Genomic DNA, 26,182 nt, shown 5'->3' with positions numbered 1-26,182 from the left:
TGCTGGGATTACAGGCATGAGCCACTGCGCCCCGCCCTAGTTTTCTTCATAGTAATAGTCTACATTTATTTTTCCGCTGTACCCATAGGACTCATTAAAAATAACACAACTGTTGAAAATGTTTTTGAAATCCTGTTTAGTTATAATGCCTAAGATATTTTTATACTAACTCAGTGAAAAATTGTGGAAAAGTTTATCACATAGTAAATATGATTAGGCAGTTTTACTGGAAGGGCATTTCTCCAAAGGCTATGGAAATGTTCTTTTCAGTTTATGGTATTGAGCAATATATTTCATGCTTTATGTTCAATTGTAGTAAAATTACTTTTTATTTTTTAATCTGATTTTCCCTTTTATTTTTTTTCTTTCATACATTGTAACCCAGATGAAACGTTTAATATTTTGTTGTCTGTGTTACTAAAGTGAAATCTATAGAGTGTATATAAATAAGGGTGTTGTTTGGAGATAAAATTGTGTGACATGAAAATGTACATAAGACAATAGCCGGTGTAAACTAGGTTCTCTATAAACATGAAAACACGGTGTCCCTGTAAGTCTTTAGTTCTACCGGGATGATACGTTAGAAATACTGGAAAATTATTCTTTAGTTGAAAATAAACCCAATTGTCATGTGGTGACTATTTTCCACACTCTGTTATCCACATCTAATAGAACATTAAGAAACAGAAAACAAAAAATAGCCCCAATATAGACTACAATTTTAAAATAAAAAGTACTGTGTCTAGTTACCTTCTAAACGCCCATAAAGTGACTTTGAAATTACATACTTAGAAATTATTGACTTAAGCATATTTTGATGCAAAGAAAGATTATGTCAAAGTTGTTTGCGGTTAATTTCAAGTGTGGAACGTAATAACGAATATAAGCAAAAATAATGCAGTTTATCTCTATTTTAAAAAAAAATTTGCATGGTTTAAATGAGCAGTTGACTGGGCACAGTGGTTCACTCCTGTAATCCCAGCACTTTTGGAGGCCCAGGCAGGAGAATTGCTTGAGGCCAAGAGTTGGAGACCAGCCTGGGCTGAGACCCCCATCTTTATAAAAATACATATTTTAAAGAACAATAAAGCAGCCCTTGGTGATCTAACTTATCGGGGGCCTTAACTTTCCCATGAATTGAGCACAGGCTTGACTCTTCCACTGGGGAGAATGGGGATTTGAAATGCAAAGGAGGTTCTGATGGGCTACTGCATTAAATTGCATATCCGTCCAGGTAGGACGAATTTTAGACGCTGCATTTCCCATTCTACTTTGCATCATCCTCAGAGATAATTTCAGGACATTTCAGTTAAATTAAATGCATTTTAATTGCAGGAATTCCTGGATCCAATCGCTGTGCCTCGTGAATCCTCCACTAAGATCCCAGTTCCTAGACCGAGATCCCCGAATCCCAGATCCCCGTTTCTGAGCTGCAGGAGACTCCCTAGCAGAATTGGGTCCAACCCGCCGGCAAACAATTTTAACATAAACCGTTTTCAACTTGGTAAGAGGAAATCATTTTGGTTTCTATCATAAGGGGTTCACATAAGTGTATTCTTTCACCTTAAAACTGCTTCAAATTGGAACGCTGTTGCCCGGGACACGGTGAACACTCCACCATTTCCAAACCGGGAAAAATCAGACTGCGGGCGAGGGCGGCAGAGAGAAGCGCAGACCCCGCCCCGGCTCCGCCCCAGCGTTTCGTCCGCAGACCCCGCCTCTCGCCCAGGCCCCGCCCCCAGAGTGCCCGGGCTCTTTTCCGCGCACGCGCAGTTTTCTGCAGTTCCGGAAGCGGATCGCGCTGGGTGGAGGTGACGCCGCCGAGCGTGAGTGTCCCTCAGTATGGATTAAACTTGCGAATCGCCCTGCCCTGTTTCCGCAGCCAGTTCCCGGGCTCGCTACAGACCTTAATATCCCCGCACCGCGCCCCTCCACCCCAGGTGTGGGTTCGGAGTCGCTTCCCTTTGGGTTGAAGTCGCTCTGAGGCTGCTCCCTGTCCCCGGCCTTTCGCGTCTTCCTCCCGCTTAAAACCCTTTCCTGACCCCTCCTCCCGCCCCGGGTTTTTTAAAGTCCTCACCCGCGAGGTGGATTCTCGCCGTGGGCACCTCCCAGCCTCGTCCTCGTCGGACCCTGCAGCGCAGCGCCGCAGCCCCAGTCCGGGGAAGGCCGCGTCCTCTGCCTGGTCCTGGGATCCTGTAGACGCCACCCCTCTCCCTAAGGCACCGTCGCCCCCCACCTTCCTCCTCCTCGTGCCGGGCCCTGCTGCTCCCCAGGCCTCGCCTTCGCAGTCACCGCTTCCCCTGCGCCCGCGTTGGGGAGGTGCCCGGGGCCTGCCCTGTGACACCCGGTGTTCTTGCCTGCCCAGCTCCAGCCCCTGGAAAATGCGCTCCTCCAAGATGCAGGCGTCTTACTCCAAACCCTCCTGTGAATGTGTGGGCCAAGGGGATTAGGAGATAGAGAGAGGGACAGAGACAGAGAGAGAAGTAGAAAAACTGAGAGGAAAGAATGAGGGGAACCCGTAAACAAATGGCAAAGTAGAGGATGGATGAGGGATTTGCAGAGATAGTAAGAGTGAAAGAAGGAACTGAGAAGGCAGGAGAAAAGCAATTGGAGAAATGTAGAGAAAAGCTCGATGTCCAGAGAGATGAAGGACAGCAAGGTAGGGAGAGGGGCAGAAAGTGGGAGGCTCCTCAGACAAGACAGTCCGGGAGAGGAGGAGGAAACTGGAGCCAGGGCAGACAGAGCAGCGTGGTGCTGGGACAGCAAGAGGGGCCCGCCAGTGACTAGGAGAGCAGAGGGAGAACCACAGTAGGCGGAGGCCTGGGATCTGGGGGTGCCAGAGAGTGAGGCAGAGGTGTAGCAGGGAAGAGGAGATTTAACAGAGAGAGCAGAGACGGGAGAAGAAAGGGGCAGAAATATATGGACTTGGGGACAATGAAAAAATTGGGGAGAAATAGGAATCAGAGTTGAAACAAGGCCCCAGAATGGGACAGAACAGGTACAAGAGGAGGAAGAAGGGGAGAAACAGCAGGAGATGGGAGGGGCTCAAAACGACACGCAAAGAACCAGGGGAAAAACACAGAAAATAAAAAATAAGCTAATGTGAGAGTGAGACCTATGTAGAGAATGAGGGAGGGAAACAGTATGGAAGCAAGAGAGAGACCCTGGGGCCAGGTGAGTGGTGCGTTGATTAAATGTGATGGTTACGTTTTGACATTGGTTTCTTGGTATATAATACTGCAACACATTTAAAATATGTTTACTCAAATTATGCAGCTGCAAATGAGAATTGAAGAAACTCCTTTACGTAAAATGTGTAAGACATGCATTTGACAATTATTAGTATTCGTGCATAGCTTCATTTGCAATCACTATTCAAACCAGAGTGCAGTGACTTCGCTCATTTAGTTTTGAGTCCACTCACTTCCGTTTTCCTGGAATAAGGTAGGGTGTGGACGAGTGTATGAACTAAGAGGAAAAAGTATTTTTCCTTTGGTTTTCCTTCCTGTCGCACTCAATACAACAGTGCACATTCTACACAATGTCTCACCTCCACTCAGGAAAATGTGTGCGGATTTCTCCCACCAACAACCAATCTTTATCAGACACTGAGTGTCCTATAGTTCAACTCTGTACCTGGAGACAGGTTTCTGTACCTGAAACTCTGTACCTGGAGTTAGCATCAGATCCTACTGAGTGAGGCTCAGTTCCACGAAACTGCCCCTGAATCAGGTGCCAGTTGCAAGTCTCACGCTGGTACCTGAACTTCTGAGTGACCAGCTATACATTGGGGATTCCCTTGACATCCCCCTCCCAACCACCTCAGGTTCTATTAATTTGTAAGGGCAGCTCAAAGAACTCAGGGGAACACTTCACTTAGTTTACACATTTGTTGTAAAGGATATTACAGAGGATACAGATGAACAGTCAGAAGGAAGAGCTGTCCTAGAAAGTGAAAGCAGAGGAGGGGTTAAGAGAACCACAGTATTTATCAGGTTACTCAAAAGTGTAAGTGACAGTTACCACTTGCATACTGTGTCTGAAGTAAGGGACAGTTTTAGACTGAGCTCTGAACCTGTAGCACCTCATCATGCAGCCTTTTTTTTTTGTTTTCTTTCTGAAACAGAGCCTCACTCTGTCACCCAGGCTGGAGTGCAATGGCACAATCTTGGCTCAAGGCAACCTCTGCCTCCCGAGTTCAAGCGATTCTCCTGCCTGCCTCAGCCTCCCAAGTAGCTGGGATTACAGGTGTGCGCCACCACACCCAGCTAATTTTTGTATTTTAGTAGAGACGAGGTTTTGCCATATTGGCCATGCTGGTCTCGAACTCCTGACCTCAAGTGATCCACCTGCCTTGGCCTTCCAAAGTGCTGGGACTACAGGCATGAGCCACCGCACCCGGCCTATGCTGTCTTCTTGTAGATAATGTCAGAGTTGAGTGAAATTGTAGGACCCCCGCCTCATGCCCCGAGCTGGGAGTCCCCTGGGAGTCCTCTGGTCATTGTGGGAAAAGCCACACACACATTTTAGTGACTAGAGGTGAAGTATTCTGTGTTTAATATGAGAGCAGAATGTAGAGTTGGGTATTTTCCTATCTCAGAGACTAAAGGAAAAGACCTCCAAGTGGCCCACCCACTCAGTAGTGACTGGGAATGGCCTGTTCCTACTTCTGGCTGCTGCTGAGCCTGCAATTGTGCACCACGTGCCAGCCTCACTCACAGTCTCAGGACAATATGCATGCCATCAATTTTAACTTTGTTTTTCTTCTCAATCCGTAAAGCTTTCAAAATTTTAACCTCAAGGGAATTCATCCCTGTACCCAGGGGGTGGTATTCTCCATTAATTCACGTACACAGGGCTGGGCACAGTGGCTCACACCTGTAGTACCAACACTTTCAGAGGCCAGGGTGGGAGGATTGCTTGAGTCCGGGAGTTCAAGACAAGCCTGGGCAACATAGCAAGACTCCTTGTCTACGAAAAATAGAAAAAAATAAGCTGGACATCGTGGCTTGCACCTGTGGTCCCAGCTACTTGCAAGGCTGAGTTGAGAGAATCGCTTGAGCCCAAGAGCTTGAGGCTACAGTAAGCCATGTTCATGCCATCACACTCTAGCCTGGGCAACAGAGTGAGACCCTGTCTCAAAAAAAAAAAAAAGACGCACACAGAATAAAGTCTTTTTTTCTTCTATACTCCATCTTTAAAACAAAAAATACTCTAAATTGGCCAGGTACGGCGACTCACGCCTGTAATCCCAGCACTTTGAGAGGCTGAGGCAGGTGGATCACTTGAGGTCAGGAGTTCGAGACCAGCCTGCCCAACATGGTGAAACACCATCTCTACTAAAAATACAAAAGTTAGCCAGGCATGGTGGCATGTGCCTGTGATCCTAGCTACTTGGGAGGCTGAGGCAGGAGAATCACTTGAACCTGGGAGGCGGAAGTTACAGTGAGCTGGGATCGCACCATTGTACTCCAGCCTGGGTGAAAAGAGTGAGACTTCATCTCAAAAAATAAAGATAAAAAACTCTAAACTACATTTCACTGTGTAGTAAGTACCCCTCTTCTATGCTCCATTTGAGTACACAATACACTACAATTTTTTTTTTTTTTACTTTGTGTTTAATTCTTGCCTTCAGTTCTTGCTTGAACTGTTGCTTAAATCAAGCTCGCATACCCAACATTATTTTTCATATACCACTGACGTTCTTTTTCATTTACCACTGACAGCTCCATTTGAAATTCAATGTTTAATGTCCTGTCATCTTTCCATTCCTGTCAGTAGCATGTGGCACAGTTGAACACTTTCTCTTCTATTTTCTTGGCTTTTAGAACATCCCGTTGAGCTTTACACATCTGTTTGTTGTAATTTTCTTTTTTTTTTTTTTTTTTTTGAGACGGAGTCTTGCTCTGTCAACCAGGCTGGAGTGCAGTGGGGCAATCTCGGCTCACTGCAAGCTCCACCTCCCAGGTTCACGCCATTCTCCTGCCTCGGCCTCCCGAGTAGCTGGGATTACAGGCGCCCGCCACCTCGCCTGGATAATTTTTCGTATTTTTAGTAGAGACGGGGTTTCACCGTGTTAGCCAGGATGGTCTCGATCTCCTGACCTCGTGATCCGCCCGCCTTGGCCTCCCAAAGTGCTGAGATTACAGGCGTGAGCCACTGCACCCAACTATTTGTTGTAATTTTCTTATTGCCTCCCTGATCACATTGTGCTTTCCTCTTGTGTGTCCAGAACTTTCTGTTCTCTGAATATGGGCTTAGTCCTTCAGCCACTTTTTTTGTCTGTCCACACTCATTGCCTTTCCTTATCAACTCAGCTCATGGCTTTGAACCCCACCTGCACAGTTTCGTGTCACCTGCGGGACTCTCCCGTGAACTCTGGATCCTGTGTCTAGGCCTCCCAAAGTGCTGAGATTACAGACGTTAGCCACTGTGCCTGGCTAAATTTATTTATTTATTTATTTATTTATTTTTTAAGAGAAATGGTGTCTCACTATGTTATTTAGGCTGGTCTTAAACTCCTGGCCTCAATTGATCTTTCTGCCTCAGCCTCCCAAAGTGCTAGGATTGTAGTGTGAGCCACCACGTTCAGCCTCTACCTTTCGTTTCTGAGGCCAGAGAGGTGAGGGAAGCTGTTCTCTGCATGGGGTTTGGTCAGGGTTGGGTGTGTGCCCTGAATGGGAGAGCTCAGTCCAGCCCACCTCCCAATTGCTGCAGCGTGTGTGTGGGCTCCTCCAGCAGGAGAGCCGATTCTGAAGAAGGGGGTCAGAAACTCACTTACTGGTCTTCCCGTAGGAGCTTGTTGTCCCTGCATCGCCCTGGTGCAGTGGGCAGCTGAGACCATCTTTCCACAGGGTGAGGTCTTCCCTGTGTGTGTGTGATTGTGCCATAGGAAGAGGATGTGTTGATTCTGAGCAATAAACAGCACACTTTGGATATTCAGTATTGACTTCTAAAGGCACTTTCCTGTTACCTAAGGAGGAACGCTGGAAGAGGAGGAAGAGGAAGGAAAGAGAAGTCGGGCATGGCTCTCACCCAGGTAAAATAATATTATCAGTGGATTGTTCTGTCTCTTATTTCTTGCTGAAATGTCATTCTTTGAAGTTGGGAATCTTCTGAGTCTGAAGCGTCCTGCCTGACAGGTTTGCTCACACTCACCCGTGCCTTCCCTCAGTCTCTCATCTTGCTTAGATTCATTCTATCTCCTGTGACCCAGTGACATGAACTTGGGAAGAGGCGGCACTGGGCATGGGCCTGGGAAGGGCTCACACCAGACATGGATGGAGACGGGGTGAGGGTCCCGTGGTGTCAGTGCTGTTGGGCAGCAGGGGCTGTTCAGGGGCCACATCTGGATGCTCTGTCAGCTCTCTGTGGACCAGGAGTAGAGAAGCTGCATGTGGAAGTCACGTGCTAATGTGCACAAATACCTGCTAAATTCTGTAAAATAAGGCTAATAAGGGGAAATTTTTCTGGTTCATTTATATTACATTTGAAGCTGACCAAGTGAGTCACTGCATTTCCAACCTCAAACTCTTATTAATGACTGGGAATGGAATGGGAATTTTAGACTGACAGACATCAGTGACAGAAGATTCTTTCATCCCATCATCTATTTTAATATATGAAATCAACCTAAATGGAAAATGCAGGAGAATCATTGAACTATTCTCAGAAAACCCATATAATGGAGACTGGTGTTTCTGCAGGGACCGTTGTGTAGCGGGTGCTAGGTGAGAATGGTTATTATTTTGTTCAGTTATAGGAGCAGAACTTCTTTCACATTAGAGAGGATAGAACCATGTTCTTGTTTTACCAAGTTTTTTTTTTTGAGATGGAGTCTTGCTCTGTCACCCAGGCTGGAGTGCAGTGGCGTGATTTCAGCTCACTGCAAGCTTCGCCTCCCAGGTTCACGCCATTCTCCTGTCTCAGCCTCCCAAGTAGCTGGGACTACAGGCGCCCGCCACCACGCCTGGCTAATTTTTTGTATTTTTAGTAGAGACGGGGTTTCACTGTGTTAACCAGGATGGTCTCGATCTCCTGACCTCATGATCCACCTGCCTTGGCCTCCCAAAGTGCTGGGATTACAGGTGTGAGCCACCGTGCCTGGCCTGTTTTTACCAATTATTAAATACTCTATTTATTGTATTTATTTATTTATTTTGAGAGAGTCTCACCGTGGCACCCAGGCTGAAGTGCAGTGACATGATCTCGACTCACTGCAACCTCTACCTCCTGGGCTCAATCAATCCTGCTGCCTCAGACTCCCAAGTAGCTGAACTACAGGCACACATCATCATGCCTGGCTAATTTTTGTATTTTCTGTAGAGACAGGGTTTTACCATGTTACCCAAGCTGGTCTCGGACTCCTGAGCTCAACTGATTCACCCACCTTGGCCTCCCAAAGTGCTGGGATTACAGACGTGAGCCCCCACACCCGGCCCTGTTTCTCTTATTTTAAACATTATATGTTGTATTTATCTGTTTTACAGTATAACTCCAAACAAACTTGCAGCTTATGTCCTAAGACCTAAAGCATCACCTTTCCTGTCCAGTCTTCTACCCTCCCTCTTGTCTCAGTGGGGAAACAGTGTTGTCAGTTTTGTGTCAAGAGACAGCTCAAGTCCTATAGAGATGTGTTTATAGATTGTTATAACATTAAGAACAAAATTTTTGGCCGGGCGCGGTGGCTCACGCCTGTAATCTCAGCACTTTGGGAGGCCGAGGCGGGCGGATCACAAGGTCAGGAGATCGAGACCACGGTGAAACTCCGTCTCTATTAAAAAAAATACAAAAAATTAGCCGGGCGCGGTGGCGGGCGCCTGTAGTCCCAGCTACTCAGGAGGCTGAGGCAGGAGAATGGCGTGAACCCGGGAGGCGGAGCTTGCAGTGATCCGAGATCGCGCCACTGCACTCCAGCCTGGGCGACAGAGTGAGACTCCGTCTCAAAAAAAAAAAAAAAAAAAAAAGAACAAAATTTTTCAGTGAATGTTTTTTGGGTTTTGTTTGTTTGTTTGTTTTGAGACAGAATCTCACTCGGTCACCCAGGCTGGAGTGGTGCAATCTCGGCTCACTGCAACCCCTGCCTCCTGGACTCAAGCAAGTCTTTTGCCTCAGCCTCTAGAGTGGCTGGGACTACAGTTGCATGCCACCATGCCCAGCTAGTTTTTATATTTTTCGTAGAGACAAGGTTTCACCATGTTGGCCAGGCTGGTCCAAACTTTTGACCTGAAGGGATCAGCCCACTTGGTCTCCCAAAATGCTGGGATTACTGGCATGAGCCACCATGCCCGGCCCTTCAGTGAATGTTTTGTTGTGACATTTTAGCCTGCAGATTTTGAAAATTTACGTGTTTTCATGTTAGGAAAGATCGATAGCTCATTCTCCATCTTTTTTGGAGCCTTCTCTGAATGAGGAGAGAGTGGATGTTTTAACTTTCACTGTTGTTATTACTAAACTGTGTATATGTGATGTGAGTGCATGTTTTTTTGTTAAGCACACGTCATGATTTCTTTCTTTTTTTTTTTTTTGAGACAGAGTCTTACTCTGTCACCCAGGCTGGAGTGTAGTGGTGCGATCTCAGCTCACTGCAACCTCTGTCTCCCGGGTACAAGCGATTCTCCTGCCTCAGCCTCCCGAGTAGCTGGAATTATAGGCATCCGCCATCACACCAGCTAATTTTTGTATTTTTAGTAGAGACAGGGTTTCACCATGTTGGTCAGGCTGGTCTCGAACTCCTGACCTCAGGTGATCCATCTGACTCAGCCTCCCAAAGTGCTGGGATTATAGGTGTAAGCCACCGCACCTAGCCTACACATCGTGATTTCAAATAAGTTTTGTGCTTTTTAGCAATTCAAATTGTATCTTAAATATTTTCTGTGCCCTTAAATTTGTCTCAACTATCACATTAATGATTTAATAGTAAGAATAGTAACATATTATGGGCATAAATAAATGTGTATATATGCAGTTACCTTTTATGAAGTTCCATATTGTTATTCATGAACTTGTTTCAACTTTGCTCATTTAGGTACTTTTCATGTTCTTTTACTTAACTATTTGATTCTTTTTTTTTTTTTTTTGAGACAGAGTCTCGCTCTTTCACCCAGGCTGGAGTGCAGTGGCGCAATCTTGGCTCACTGCAAACTCTGCCTTCCGGGTTCATGCCATTCTCCTGCCTCAGCCTCCCGAGTAGCTGGGACTACACGTGCCTGCCACCACACCCAGCAAATTTTTTGTATTTTTTTAGTAGAGACGGGGTTTCAACGTATTAGCCAGGATGGTCTTGATCTCCTGACCTCATGATCCGCCTGCCTCGGTCTCCCAAAGTGCTGGGATTACAGGCGTGAGCCAACGGGCCTGGCCAACTATTTGATTCTTTAGGTTTAATTCTTATTCCCAGACACCTGGATTTAGGTGCTTGCTCTGACATTTTAGCTCTTTGACTTGACGCAAGTTTCTTAGAGTATCTGTTATGTATTTATCTGTTAGTAAGATGGGAACAGATCTTTCTCTCATGGGCTATCATATTCATATACAAGCTAGTACATGCAAGACATTTATTTAGAATAATGCCAGACCAAGCACGGTGACTTGCGCCTATAATCCCAGCACTTTAGGAGGCCAAGGCGGGCAGATCATCTGAGGTCAGGAGTTTGAGACCAGCCTGGTCAACATGGTAAAACCCCGTCTCTACTAAAAGTACAAAAATTAGCCAAGCATGGTGGTGGGTGCCTGTAATTCCAGCTATTTGGGAGGCTGAGGCAGGAGAATTGCTTGAACCCAGGAGGTGGAGGTTGCAGTGAGCCAAGATCATGCCACTGCACTCCAGCCTGGGCGATAGAGCGACTCTGTCTCAAAAAAATAAGTAAGTAAGTAAATAAATAAGTAGAATAATGCCTTGCACTTGGGAAGTGCTCAGAAACATCTGTCATTGCGATGATCATCACAGTTTTTAGATTCTAACCTGTCTTTCTTTAAATTCACTGTACACATTTTCATCTCGTAAGACATCACTCACGCTGTAGATCATCTGGATACTGAATATCACTCGGTGTGTCAGACATAATATATAACACTTCAATAAAGATAACCCGGTGTTGGTTTTTTATTTGTATATTTGTATAGTTTTTGTATTGTCTACCAAACTGAGAAATCAACACTGATTTAAAGACTATCCTAACCTCTTATAGAAAAGTATAGGAAGACAGAATTAAGAAAACATTCTGCCCAAAAATACCTGTGTGTGTGAGAATGTGGTGAAAACAGATCCAGTTTCTCCTACTGTACTCTCACAACAGAGAACACGATCCCAGATGTCCTGGGTTTTCCCATACACACACCAAGCGAGCAATTCTGCACTGGACACCAGCTGAGTGACCTCCTATTCAGTTCAATTCTGACACTATCTACCTGGACATAGCATCAGATCCCACAGGTTGAGGGCTCAGTCCCACAAGAGTGTACCCACTTCCATACCAGCTGCAAATACAAGTGGCCTTTTGCTTCTCACTGACTGGCTTATATATCATGAATTCCCATGACCCTCTCCTCAGGTTTGAATGATTTGCTAGAATGGCTCACAGAAATCAGGGGAACACTTTATTTATATTGACCCATTTATTATATGGGATATTACAGAATATACAGATGAACAGCCAGATGTAAGCAGTCTATTGGGTAAGGTATGGGAAAAGGAGCATGGCATGGTGGTGCTTTCCTGTAATCCCAACTACTTGGGAGGCTGAGTGCTGTCTTTGTTGGGGGTCTGGGGGGCATTCTCAGAGCCTCCATGTGTTTCCCTATCCTGAAACTTGTTCAGGCCCTGTCCTTTTGGGTTATTATGGGGGCTTCATTACGTGGGCATGATTGCTTACATCTTTGGCTATTGGTGATCAACTGAGCCTTCAGCCCCCATCCCCTCAGGGGAAGTTGGGGGATGGGGCTCGAAGTCCCAACTTTCTAATCCTGCCTTGGTCTTTCTGGTAACCACCCCCCATTCTGAAACTATCTTGGGGCCTCCAGCCACCAGTCATCTTATTAGCTTACAAAGGCACTTATCACTCCAGAGATTCCAAGTGAGATGTATGTCAGGAAAGGGGGATGAAGACCATATGTATATTTTATTATATCACAACTTCGATGTTGTCCCACTCACTTCAGTTTCATCTATTTTCCCTTCTCATTTTATGTGAAGTTTGGAACTTTCTTCATATCCCCTTGGTGAATGTGTTTTTCATTTTAGGGACAGGTGACATTCAGGGATGTGGCTATAGAATTCTCTCAGGAGGAGTGGACATGCCTGGACCCCGCTCAGAGGACTTTGTACAGGGATGTGATGTTGGAGAATTATAGGAACCTGGCCTCGCTGGGTGAGGATGACTTTCTTCCAGAAGTCAGGATCTTCCCCTGTGTATCTTTTCATTTTCCATGTGGGTCTCTTGGGAGCTCCTGCATTGCTTGGCTGAAACTGAAGCTGTGTTGACTCAAAAATGAAAGTCTCCATAATGTGGAAACTGGATTTTAATTGTCCTCTTCCCGATATCACTGGAGGGTTTCAGGACTTTTAAAATATCCAATTCCCTGTTTTCTATCCCCATGCTTTGATTTAGTGGTTTTGGGATGAGAGCTATATATTTGCATATTATAGTGTTTCCTAACAATTTATAAGGAAGCATTTAGTGGATGAATTTTTGAAGTGTTTTTTCAGATACAGCTGTAAAGTCCTCCCTCCTCATGTAAACATAGGACTGGGACTCTGGAAACATAGGACTGGGACTCTACAGCCCATTGTTTTCCTTTCTTTTCATAAGCAGGAATCTCTTGTTTTGACCTCAGTATTATCTCTATGTTGGAGCAAGGGAAGGAGCCTTTCACTGTGGAGAGCCAAGTACAGATAGCAAGAAACCCAGATGGATGGGAATGGATCAAAGCCGTAATTACAGGTAAGAGTTCGGATGGGTAGAGAAAATGCCGCTTATTAAATAGTGTTTAGGAAACTCTATGCAAATTTGAGAGTTCTATGGGAGAACAGAAATTTGAATCCTGTGACCTCTGAACAGAAATCTTTATTTGCCCCCTTTTGTCTATCCTTTAGACTTGTACTATATCCTTTCACCTTCCAATGGTGCTGCAGCTCAAACAGACAAAGGCAAAGTCTTTATCATGATGGATGACAATGTTATCTAGCTTCTGAGAACTCTGGTTCCTTGACTCTATGTGGCACAGGGAGGGCTGTTACAAAAGGGTTGTTTGATGTCCTTTGGTGTTTCCTTCTGTAGTTGATTCTATCTGATGCCCAGTTCTCAGACATATAGATCCAAATTCTATATAGTTTGCTAAATTTTAAGAGTGTTTTAGTGGAGTTGTTAGGTTTTTCTAAATATAAAATCATGTCATCTGCAAAGAAGTATGTTTTGACTTCTTCCTTTTCAATTTGTATGTTTTTTATTTCTTTCTCTTGCCTAATTGCTTTGGCTAGAACATCAGTGCTATGTTGAATAGATGTCGTGAAAGTGGACATCCTTGTCTTTCAGATCTTAGCAGAAAGGCTTTCAATTTTTTCTTGTTTACTGTGTTCCCTCTGGATTTGTCATATATGGCTTTTATCATGCTTAGGTATGTTTTTTCTGTACACAAGTTGTTGAGACTTTTTATTATGGAGAGATATTGATTTTATTGAGTCATTTTCCAGCATCTATTGAAATGATAATATGCTTCTTGTCCTTGATTCTGTTGATGTGATGAATCACATTAATTGATTTGTGTGTGTTAAACTATCCTTGCATTCCTGGAATAAATCCTACTTGATCATGGTGAATGTCTTTTTAATGTGTTGTTGAATTCTATTTGCTAATTCTATTTTTTCAAGGATTTTTGCATGTATATTCATCAGGGGTATTGGCCTATAGTTTTCTTTTTGTTGTTGTGTCCTTGTCTTCATTTTGGTATCAGGGTAATGCTGGCCTCATAAAATGAGTTTGGAAATATGTGCTCCCTTCAGTTTTTGAAATAGTTTGAGTAGAATTAGTATTCTTTATTTTTTCTTTTCTTTCTTTCTTTCTTTATTATTATTATTATTATTATTATTATTATTATTATTATTTTGAGATAGTCTCTCTCTCTCTATCTCACCCAGACTGGAGTGCAGTGGCACAATCATAGCTTACTGCAAACTGAAACTCCTGGGCTCAACTGACCCTCCCTCCACATCCTCCCCAGTAGCTGGCGTTACAGGTGCACACTACCATGCCCAACTAATTGTGGGGTTTTTTGTTTGTTTGTTAGTTTGTTTTTGAGATGGAGTCTCGTTCTCTTGCCCAGGCTGGAATGCAGTGACGTGATCTCGGCTTACTGCAACCTCTGCCTCCCAGGTTCAAACGATTCTCCTGCCTCAGCCTCCCAAGTAGCTGGGATTACAGGCGTCTGCCACCACACTTGGCTGATTTTTGTATTTTTAGTAAAGACGGGGTTTCACCATGTTGGCCAAGCTGGTCTTGAACTCCTGACCTCAGGTGATCCTCCTTCCCAAAGTGCTGGGATTACAGGCATGAGCCACTGTGCCTGGCCGAATCGTTTTTTATTTTCTAGTAGAGCTGAGGTCTTGATGTGTTGCCCAGGCTGGTCTCAAACTTCTGGCATCAAGCAATCCTCCCATCTTAGCCTCCCAAATTGTTGGGATTATAGGCATGAGCCAACATGCCTAACCAGTATTAACTATTCTTCAAGTGTTTGGTAGAATTCAGCAGTGAATTCATTCAATCCTGGGCTTTTCTTCTACATGAATTTTTTTTTTTTTTTTTTCAGCTTCAATTTTGTTATTGGTGTCTTCAGGTTTTCTATTTCTTCATGGTTCAATCTTGATAGGTTGTATGTGTCCAGAAACGCATCCCTTTCTTTTAGGTTTTAAAATTTGTTTATATGTAGTTGTTCATAATTGTCTCTAATGGTCCGTTGTGTATCAGTTCTAATGTTTTCTGTTTTGTCTCTGATTTTATTAATTTGGGTGTACCTCCTCCTGACCTTTTATTTCAATTTAGCTAAAAGTTTGTTGATTTTGCTTATCTTTTTAAAAAAACCTACTTTTCAAGTTAGGCATGGTGCCTCACGCCTATAATCCCAGGAACTTGGGAGACTGAGGAAGGAGAATTGCTTGAGGCGGGGAGTTCAAAACAGCCTGGGCAACATAGTAAAAGACCCCATCTCTAAAAATAAAATGAAAATTAGCCAATCATGGTAGTGTATGCCTGTAGTCCCAGCTACTTGGGAGGCTGAGGCAGGAGGATCACTTAAACCCAGGAGTTCAAGGCTGCAGTGAGCTATGATTGGGCCACTGTACTCCAGCCTTTGTGAGAGAGGTAGACCCCATCTCTTAAAAAAAATATTTTTAGGCCGGGTGTGGTGGCTCACAGCTGTAATCCCAGTACTTTGGGAAGCCAAGGCGGGTGGATCACCTGAGGTCGGGAGTTTGAGACCAGCCTGACCAACCTGGAGAAACCCCATCTCTACTAAAAATACAAAATTAGCTGGGTGTGGTGACACATGCGTGTAATCCCAGCTACTCAGGAGTCTGAGGCAGGAGAATCTTTTGAACTCGGTAGGCAGAGGTTGTGGTATCGCCAGTATCGCGCCACTGCATTCCAGCCCGGGCAATAAGAGCGAAACTCCATCTCACAAAAAAATTTTTTTTTAATCCTACTTTTCATTTTATTGATCTTAGATATTGTGTTTTTAGTCTTTATTTTGTTTAGTTCTGTTGTGATCTTTATTATTCCTTTCCCTCTACTACTTTTGGGTTTGGTTTGTTCTTGCTTTTCTAGTTGAGGTGTATCATTAGGTACTTTATTTGTTGACTTACTATTTTTTTGATATAGGTGTTTATTGCTACAAACTTTCCTCTTTTTGCTGCTTTTTCTGTATCCTATAGATTGTGCTATTTTGCATTTTAATTTGTTTCAGGAAATTTTTAGCCAGGCATGGTGGTGGCTCATGCCTGTAATCGCAGCACTTTAGGAGGCTGAGGCGGGCAGATTGCTTGAGCTCAGGAGTTTGAGACCAGCCTGAGCAACATAGCCAAACTCCGTCTTTGTAAAATATACAAAAATTAGCTGGGCATGGTGGCGTGTGCCTGTGGACTTTGCTACTTGGGGGACTGAGGTGGGTGGATCACTTGAGCTGCACTCCAGGGTAGGTGACAGAGCAAGACCTTATCTCAAAAAAAAAAAAAAGGGAAAGAAATGTTTATATTTCCTTCTTAATTTCTTCATTAACTCAATGGCTGTTCAGGAATATGTCATCTAATTTCCATGTGTTTGTGTATCTTCTTTTTTTTTTTCTAGACAGAGTCTTGCTGTGTCACCCAGGCTGGAGTGTGTGGCACAATCTTGGCTCACTGCAACCTCCACCTCCTGGGATCAAGCAATTCTTCTGCCTCAGCCTCCCAAGTAGCTGGGATTATAGGCATGTGCCACCACTCCTGGCTAATTTTTGTATTTTTAGTAGAAACAGGGTTTCACCATGTTGGCCAGGCTGGTCTCTAACTCCTGACCCCAGGTAATCTGCCCACTTTGGCCTCCCAAAATGTTGGGATTACAGGCGTGAGCCACTGTGCCCAGCTATATTTGTGTATCTTCTGAGGCTCTTCTTGTTGGTTTCTAGTGTTATTTTACTCTGGTCAGAAAAGATACTAGATACAATTTTGACTTTTTTGAATTTATTGAGACTTGTTTGGTGTCTTAATATATAATCTGTCCTGAAGCATAATCCACGTGCTGATGAGAAGAATATGTATTTTGCAACAGTTGGATAAAATGGTCTGTAAGTGTCTGTTAGGGCATGGAACATGCCTGTAATTTTAGCTACTTGGGAGGCTGAGGAGAGAGGAATGCTTAGGGCCAGAAGTTCAAGGCTGCAGTGCACTGTGAACTCACCTGTGAATAAGCACTGCACAACAGCCTGGGCAACACAGGGAGATCCCATCTGTTTAAAATAGGAAAAAAAAAAAAAAAAAAAAAAAGTCTTTTTTAAGTTCATTTAGTCTGCAGTATACTTTAACTCTAATTTTTTTTAATTGGTTTTCTGCCTGGATGATCTATTCATTACCAAAAATTGTGTTTTGAAGTCCTCTAATATTATTGTATTGCTTCCTATCTCTGCCTTTAGATTTATTAACATTAGGTTTACATATTATGGTGTGTATGTATTTGTTATATCCTTTTGCTAAGTTGATCCTTTTCTCGTTATATACCGACCTTGTCTCTTTTTACACTTATTGACTTGAAGTCTGTTTTATCTAATTACTGCTCTTTTTTTATTTCTTTTTCCATCTCCTCACTTTTTGTCTACATATATCCTTATAGGTGAAGTGAGTTTGTTTGTTGTAGGCAACATATAGTTAGCTGTGTTTTATAATCCATTCAGCAGGCCTCTCTCTTGTAATTGGAGAATTTAGTCCATTTATATTTAATGTTATTATTGATAGGTAAGGACTTATACTACCAGAGAAAATCACTTAAGCACAAAGGAAGACAGTAAGAAAGAAAGCCAGAAAGGAGTTAGAAAACAATTAGAAAAGAAGTAACAAAATGACAGTATGTTTTAATTCATTGCTCTTTATTATTAATATGTCTATTACAGGCTTTTACTTTGTGGTGACCATAAAATAAGACTTACAAAAACACCCTATAGCTTTTAACAGTTTATCTCAAATCAATATCAACTTACCTTTGATTGCAGAAAAAAGAAACTAAAACCTCTGTGTGTATTCATTCCCTTCTCACCCTGCATTTTGAATTTTTTATGTCACAATTTATGTTGTGTACTGCCTATCTCTTAACAAATTGTTGTGCTTATTTTTAATAGTTTTATCTTTTGGCCCTCTTAGTAAATATATAAATGGTTTGCACACCATGATTATGATATTAATATTAGTGTAACAGTTACATTGTGTCATTTTCTTTGGATTTGAAGAACTCCCTTTATCATTTCTTGTAAAACATGTCTGATCATGGTAAATTCCCTTAGCTTTGTTTGTCTGGGGAAGACTGTCTCTCCTTTATTACTGAACGATTGCTTTGCTGGCTACAGTCTTGTAGGTTGGGAACTAGGCTTCCATGCTATTAACTTGAATTACATGGAATCAACTTTTCTTTATTAAACAATCCTCTTTCTTTTTTGTGTTCCTAAAAATTGAATATTATTGTTCTGAAGTTTCATAAATCTGTTCAGTATAAGAATTGCTTTTGGTGTAATATTGTTTTTCAGTGTAAAATACTTGTTTACATACTACAATTAATTGGAAACCTACGGATCTTTATATCTTGTAGCTCTCTCTTCTGAATTTTTAATGAAAGATTTACCACACAAAGGGAAGAGTAATAAAGGAGAAATATTCCAAACAGTGATGTTGGAAAGACAGGAAAGCCATGACATTGAAGGCTGTTCCTTCAGGGAAGTCCAGAAAAATACGCATGACCTTGAGTATCAATGCAGAGATGCTGAAGGAAATTACAAAGGAGTGCTTATGACCCAAGAAGGCAATCTCACTCATGGAAGAGAGGAACATGATAAAAGAGATGCAAAAAACAAGCTTATTAAAAATCAGCTTGGATTAAGCCTTCAGTCACATCTGCCTGAACTGCAGCTTTTTGAATATGAAGGGAAAATTTATGAATGTAATCAGGTTGAGAAGTCTTTCAACAATAGTTCCTCAGTTTCATCACTTCAACAAATGCCTTATAATGTCAAAACACACATTTCTAACAAGTATCTCAAAGATTTTATCTCTTCCTTATTACTTACACAGGGGCAAAAAGCAAATAATTGGAGAAGCCCTTACAAATCTAATGGATGTGGCATAGTCTTTCCTCATAATTCACACCTTGTGAGTCATCAAAGAAGTCATACTAAAGAGAAACCTTACAAATGTTATGAGTGTGGCAAAGCCTTTAGAACACGTTCAAACCTAACTACCCATCAGGTAATCCATACTGGCGAAAAACGTTACAAATGTAATGAGTGTGGTAAGGTCTTTAGTCGAAATTCACAACTCTCACAACATCGGAAAATTCACACTGGAGAGAAACCTTATAAATGTAACGAATGTGGCAAGGTCTTCACTCAGAATTCACACCTTGCAAGACATCGAGGAATTCATACTGGAGAAAAACCTTATAAGTGTAATGAGTGTGGGAAAGCCTTTAGAGCTCGTTCAAGCCTAGCTATCCATCAGGCAACCCACAGTGGAGAAAAACCTTACAAATGTAATGAATGTGGCAAGGTCTTCACTCAAAATTCACACCTTACAAATCACTGGAGAATTCACACTGGAGAGAAACCTTACAAGTGTAATGAGTGTGGCAAAGCCTTTGGTGTTCGTTCAAGCCTAGCTATTCATCTGGTAATTCACACCGGAGAAAAGCCTTACAAATGTCATGAATGCGGCAAGGTCTTTAGGCGTAATTCACACCTTGCAAGGCATCAGCTAATTCATACTGGAGAGAAACCTTACAAGTGTAATGAGTGTGGCAAAGCCTTTAGAGCACATTCGAACCTAACCACCCATCAGGTCATCCATACTGGAGAAAAACCTTACAAATGTAATGAATGTGGCAAGGTCTTCACTCAAAATTCACACCTTGCAAATCATCAAAGAATTCATACTGGAGTGAAACCTTATATGTGTAATGAGTGTGGCAAAGCATTCAGTGTGTATTCAAGCCTAACTACCCATCAGGTCATCCATACTGGAGAAAAACCTTACAAATGTAATGAGTGTGGCAAGGTCTTCACTCAGAATTCACACCTTGCAAGACATCGGGGAATTCATACTGGAGAGAAACCTTATAAATGTAATGTATGTGGCAAGGTCTTTAGGCATAATTCATACCTTTCAAGGCATCAGCGAATTCATACTGGAGAGAAACCTTACAAGTATAATGAGTATGGCAAAGCCTTTAGTGAACATTCAAACCTAACTACCCATCAGGTCATCCATACTGGCGAAAAACCTTACAAGTGTAATGAGTGTGGCAAGGTCTTCACTCAGAATTCACACCTTGCAAGACATCGGAGAGTTCATACTGGAGATAAACCTTACAAGTGTAGTGAATGTGGCAGAGCCTTTAGTCAAACATCAAAGCTTGCAAGGCATCAGAGAGTTCATACTGGAGAGAAACCATATGAGTGTAATCAGTGTGGGAAAGCCTTTAGTGTCCGTTCAAGCCTAACTACCCATCAGGCAATCCATAGTGGAAAAAAACCTTACAAATGCAATGAGTGTGGGAAGGTCTTCACTCAGAATTCGCACCTTGCAAGACATCGAGGAATTCATACTGGAGATAAACCTTACAAGTGTAGTGAGTGTGGCAAAGCCTTTAGTCAAACTTCAAAACTTGAAAGGCATCAGAGAGTTCATACCGGAGAGAAACCATATGAGTGTGGGAAACCCTTTAGTATCTGTTCAAGCCTAACTACCCATCAGACAATCCATACTGGTGGAAAACCTTACAAATATAACGTGTGGAAAGTTCTAAAGTCAGAGTTCAAACCTTGCAAGTCATCACAGGATTCATAGTGGGGAGAAACCTTACAAATGAAGGTGGTAACTTTTGCAGTTAGAATTCATTCCTTTGACAACATCAGAGAATTTATTCCTGAGAGATTCTTTGAAAATGCAATGACTGGCTGGACGCAGTGGCTCACGCCTGTAATCCCAACACTTTGGGAGTCCAAGGCAAGTGGATCACCTGAGGTCACGAGTTCAAGACCAGCCTGACCAACAGGGTGAAACCCCATTTCTGCTAAAAGTGCAAAATTAGCTAGGCCTGGTGGCACATGCCTGTAATCCCAGCTATATAGGAGGCTGAGGCAGGAGAATCACTTGAACCCAGGAGGTGGAGGTTGCAGTCAACCAAGATTGTGCCATTGCACTCCATCCTGGGCAAAAAGAGCGAAACTCCATCATAAAGGAAAAAGAAAATGCAATGACTGTGGCGAACTCCTCATGAGTTCAAGTATTAATAGACATCCAAGAGTCCATAATAATGAGAAATCACATAAATGTACTGTGTGTGGCAGAGGCTTTATTCAGGCCTCACAGCTTTGTAGGCATTAAAGTCTACATATTTGATGGAACCACACAAATGCAATGTGTATCCTGAAGCTCTTACTCTAAGACTGTAACTGTAGGTGAGGATTCATACAAAGAGTGACTCAGTCTCTAGTTCTTTGATTCACTTTTAATATGATAAACTGCACGATAATTACACATCCCCATATGGTAAAACTTAAGACATTATATATTTCAAAGGTTGAAGGACATTTGGAAATGGCTGCTTACCTTCAGGTTATAAAATCTTTCATTCCATTGTTTGAGGTTTCTTAAAAAGAGTACTGTTTGTGACTTTCAACCTGAACTATGGATCTGTGGCTATTTTGCATCCTTAAGCACCTTTCATGGTGCCTGTCTGGGAAAGAAACGCAGTATGGAAAGGCCTACTTCATTACATGAGGATAATTTTTATCTATGTTTATTGAAGAAGGAGGACTCTGCCTTATAAAGTTAAATCTTCTCTCAATTGAGAGACCATGGTTTAGGAGCAGAAAATAATGTAAAACTATGATTATCAATCATCATACTGATTGTGTTCAAGGTGCTCTTCTGAGAGACACCATGGGTTTTAGGGAAGTCAGGCTCTACCTGCATTGAGTAGGCCAAGACCTCAGGACACTGGAATTTTTATGAGAGGAGAGTAATAAGTTATTAGTGACATATATGTGATAGGTTATTAGTGACATATATGTGATAGGAATAGTGCAGGGGAAATGGTTGCCACTTTCTCTATTGAATGGCAATAGCTGTTTTATAGCAGAGATTGATGAAAAATAGGCTTATTTTTGAAATCGAAGAGATAACAGTTATTGGAATGGAGAGCTTGGTCAGAAGAACCAGAATACCGTGTTTTTTTGTTTTGGTTTGGTTTGGTTTTTTTTTAGTAGAATTCACACTAATTGCTGGAATTACATTTTGCTACAGTTTTATTAAGAATGTGTCACAGACATATAATGTTTTGCCAAAAAAAATTCAATGTTTTCTTATAACTATGAGCAAATCACATTCTTTGTACCAACACTGTTTTATCCTACCTCAGTAGGATACTTCATAACAGATAATAACAATACACTCAGTCTTTTAGGTTGGAGGATCTAGAACAATTTTTTTTTTCTTTGTGGAATCAACATACAATTTTGGGAAACTGTAATCATACTCTGCACTTGAATTATTCTCTCTACACTCTGCCTTAGAATATTTATATGGATATAATGAAAATCCCATAGAAAGTGCAATTTTGATATTCTTACACTGTGAAACCTGCCACAGTGTTGGTGAATATATATCATATTTTATTTTTACATGTTTGTGTGCCAAATAACCATGGCATGCATCTTTATTTACATGAAGTGAAAATACAAATATAGAAGATGTATGGGCTGAGTGTGTTGGCTCGTGCCTGTAATCCTAGCACTTTGAGAGCCCAAGGCAGGTGGGTCACTTGAGTGCAGGAGTTAGACCAGCCAGGGCAACATGGCAAAACCCTGTCTCTACAAAAAAAAAAAAAAAAATAGGAAAATTACCTGGACAGAGTGGCTCACGCCTGTAGTCCCAGATCCTCTGGGAGACTGAGGCAGGTGGATCACTTGAGCCTGGAGGCAGAGGTTGCAGTGAGCCAAGATCACACCATTGCACTCCAGCCTGGGTGACAGAGTGAGACCCTGTCTCAGAAAAAAAAATTGTATGGAAAATATTAGCTGGGTGCGGTGGCTCACACCTGTAATCCCAGCACTTAGGGAGGCTGAGGTGGGTGGATTATGAGGTCAGAAGGTCGAGACCACCCTGGCCAACACAGTGAAACCCCATCATCAACTAAAAAATACAAAAAAAAAAAAAGTTGACTGGACGTGGTGGCATGTGCCTGTAATCCCAGCTACTCGAGAGGCTGAGGCAGAAGAATCACTTAAACCCAGGAGGCGGAGGTTGCAGTGAGCCGAGATCGCGCCACTGCACTCCAGCCTGGGCAAGAGAGCGAGACTCCGTCAAAAAAAAAAAAAAAAAAATTATAAATAGTGCAGAATAACAAAAATAACACTAATAAAGAATGCTATGCTCAGTGACGTAATTTGACAAGACTAATATTCATCAGTTTCCTCTTAAAAATGAACATATAAATGGAAATTTCATTTTGTTTTGGTAGGTAAACTAGAAGTTTCATAAATTTAACCTTATCACGTTTTTGGCAATGTTAATTTGTCACCTCTCCACAAGAAGTGTATTGAACTCCACCTACAGTTTGGTTTAGATATGGAAAATGATGCCAAACAATGAAGTTTTAGGAAAATGTGTATTGCATAATGAGGCTTTCTGTGAGAAGCAGGATTGACTTCCCAAACTGGTCCAAAATGGCTTGAGAGAGCAAGGATAAATAACTTGCTTGGGGTGTTATGGTAATAACCTTTAATAAAAGGGTGAAGTTGGGGTGAGGGTCCCACACGTGCTTTGAACTTCCATCTAGTGCCAAAGGAGGGAACACGGGCATTACCAGCTTGGCCAGATGGGCAGAATAAGAAGGGGGAGTGCAGAGGTATAAAAGGTGTTATAAGACAAAAATCACAAAATGGAAACTGACTCTAGTACAACACTGAATATTTACTCTTGAAACTTCTGATTTCTGGCCAGGCATGGTGGCTCATGCCTGTAATTGCAGCACTTTGGGAGCCTGAGGCAGATGTATCACCTTAGGTCAGGAGCTCAAGACCAGCCTGGCCAACATAGTGAAACCCCATCTCTACTAAAAATACAAAAATTAGCCAGGTGTGGCAGCGCATACCTGTAGTTCTAGCTACTAGAGAGGCTGAGGCGGGAGAATCACTTGAACCTGGGAGATGGAGGTTGCAGTGAGCTGAGATCTCACCACTGGACTCCAGCCTGAGCAATAGAGTGAGACTCTGTCTCAAAACAAAAGAGAAAAAAAAAAAATTTCTAACTTCTTTGTTAGGAAAGACCTTCGCTTTCTTCATATAGTAGATAACTACTCTTCCTTTTCTGCTGAACCCATAGATCCCATTACATAACGTCATTCTTGAAAATGTTTGTGAAATGCTGTTTAAATTGCCTAAAATATTTTTATAGTAGTTCAGTGCAAATGAATTTGTGGAAAAGTTTATTACATAATATGATCAAGCAACTTTAGCCAAAGGGTATTTTTCCAAAGGCTGTGTTATGTTAATGTCATGTTCAGTTTATGGCATTGTGTAATTCTTTTTAGACGTGAGGTCTCGCTATGTTGGCCAGGTTGGTCTTGAACTCTTGGCCTCAAGCATTCCTCCTGCCTCAGCTTCCCAAAGGGCTAGGATTACAGCCGTGAGCCAATAGTAGTAAAATGACTTTTTGTATATGATTTTTACTTTAAGGATTTTTTCCTTCCATACATTTTAATCTAAATTATATGTTTACTGCATTTCTTCTCTGTGTTACTCCAGTGAAAACTTAGAAAATACATAAATTAGGGTGTTGTTTGGAAATAAAATTTTGTGACATGAAAATGTATGTAAGACAATGGCAGGTACAGACTAGGTTCTCTGTAAATAGGAAAATGGAGTGTCCTTGTAAATCTTCAGTTCAATTAAAGTACAGGGATACTAGATGGTGAAATGAAGTCTCTTAATATGGAAGTTATCAAAGATCAGCTGCTTGAAAATCAAGCGTGTGGATGTTAACCAGCATCTGGAGAAGTAAATGAAAATACAGTTAATAAGAGAGTCCCCAAGATACTATCATTTATGCAAAGGAGATAATTTCTCTCAGTGAGTCCCTGGAGGCAATTCAACTTCCCACTGTGGCTAGTATTTCTGTTCTGAGCCAGAGGCTCTTACAGCAAAACATGATATTTGTGCAACTTTTGCCATGATAGCTGCCATTTAATATACTCCCTTTAGTTTTGTTTCCATTTAAAAAAAAACTGATATATATATATATACTTTAATAAGTGATTTATCTTTGCATATATATTTTCTTTTAGGTCAATCGCAGTTAGAGTAAGAATCACAGTTATTAATGCTTTAAATGTAACCACTGAATCGTCAGCTCCCTGAAATAAGTATTGATGATATTCTCATTTCAGAGGTGAGGAAACCTAGGACAGATAGGCAAAATAATCAAATTAGGCCAGGCACAGTGGCTCATGCCTGTAATCCCAGCACTTTGGGAGGCCGAGGTGGGGGGGGATCACCTGAGGTCAGGAGTTCAAGACCAGCCTGATCAACATGGTGAAACCCCATCTCTACTAAAAATAGAAAAATTAGCTGGGTGTGGTGGCGGGCACCTGTAATCCCAGCTATTTGGGAGGCTGAGGCAGGAGAATCGCTTGAGCCTGGGAGGTGGCTGTTGCATTGAGCCGAAATCCCATCATTGCACTCCAGCCTTGGCGACAGAGCAGGACTGCATCTCCCTCTCTCTCTCTCTAAAATACATATATAATATATGTATATTATATACATATAACATCATATATAATATACGTATATATTATGTACATACTATGCTGTATATGCATATACTATATATAATATACATATATGTATATTATATACATATGTATATAATATACATATATAATATACCTATATACATATAATATACATATATAATATATGTATATAATATATACATATATAATACACACATGATATACACTGTATATAATATATACGTATATAACATACACATTATATAATATATACGTATATGTTATATATAATTAGAAAATGGTTAAAACTATGAAGTGACATTTCACTGAAGCAGATATACTGAGATAAATAGGCACATAAAAAGATTTCCAACGTCACCATCCATCAAATCTCAGACCTCAGCATATTCTGCTTTAAAAGGCTCAATCACATTTCAGTAAGAGGCAGAATCGAGATTTGAATCCATGTTGTCTGGCTGCAAAGACAAAGCTTTTAATGATGATGCTACAGTAACAATGCTAGTTATTTTTGTCCTTTACTCACCAGCTATGCCTATTTTGTTAGTATCTCTTGTAATTTTTAAATGGTTTATCTTCATGTGTCATTGTGATTGTGGTAACTTTGTATTAAATCTATATTTTTATAGATCAATTAAGTCTACATT

General features: G+C 41.8%; 2 protein-coding genes across 3 annotated transcripts in view; both read left to right on the top strand.

The window, feature by feature from the left end:
* The first annotated feature begins 1,750 nt into the window (after positions 1 to 1,750).
* On the top strand, positions 1,751 to 26,169 carry LOC105497059 (zinc finger protein 347). 2 transcript variants are annotated; one of them, XM_011767747.3, is made up of 5 exons: positions 1,751 to 1,826; positions 6,979 to 7,039; positions 12,242 to 12,368; positions 12,813 to 12,941; positions 18,321 to 26,169. In XM_011767747.3, the coding sequence occupies exons 2-5, from the start codon at positions 7,025 to 7,027 to the stop codon at positions 20,567 to 20,569; spliced, it is 2,520 nt and encodes an 839-aa protein (XP_011766049.1). In that variant the 5' UTR covers positions 1,751 to 1,826; positions 6,979 to 7,024; the 3' UTR covers positions 20,570 to 26,169. The 2 variants fall into 2 exon arrangements, with proteins under 2 accessions (XP_011766049.1, XP_011766048.1); XM_011767746.3 differs by having other exon boundaries at positions 12,810 to 12,941.
* The window catches only part of LOC105497057 (zinc finger protein 415), a 50,333-nt gene continuing 27,331 nt past the window's right edge, over positions 3,181 to 26,182 (top strand). Inside the window, exon 1 of the mRNA XM_011767745.3 lies at positions 3,181 to 7,039. The gene's annotated coding sequence lies outside the window, so the exon portion shown is untranslated. The remainder of the gene's footprint in view (positions 7,040 to 26,182) is intronic.

This window comes from Macaca nemestrina, chromosome 20 (genome assembly GCF_043159975.1).
Source record: "Macaca nemestrina isolate mMacNem1 chromosome 20, mMacNem.hap1, whole genome shotgun sequence".
NCBI lineage: Eukaryota > Metazoa > Chordata > Mammalia > Primates > Cercopithecidae > Macaca > Macaca nemestrina.
Note: the sequence above shows the minus strand (reverse complement) of the source record. Positions and strands in the feature narration are given on the sequence as shown.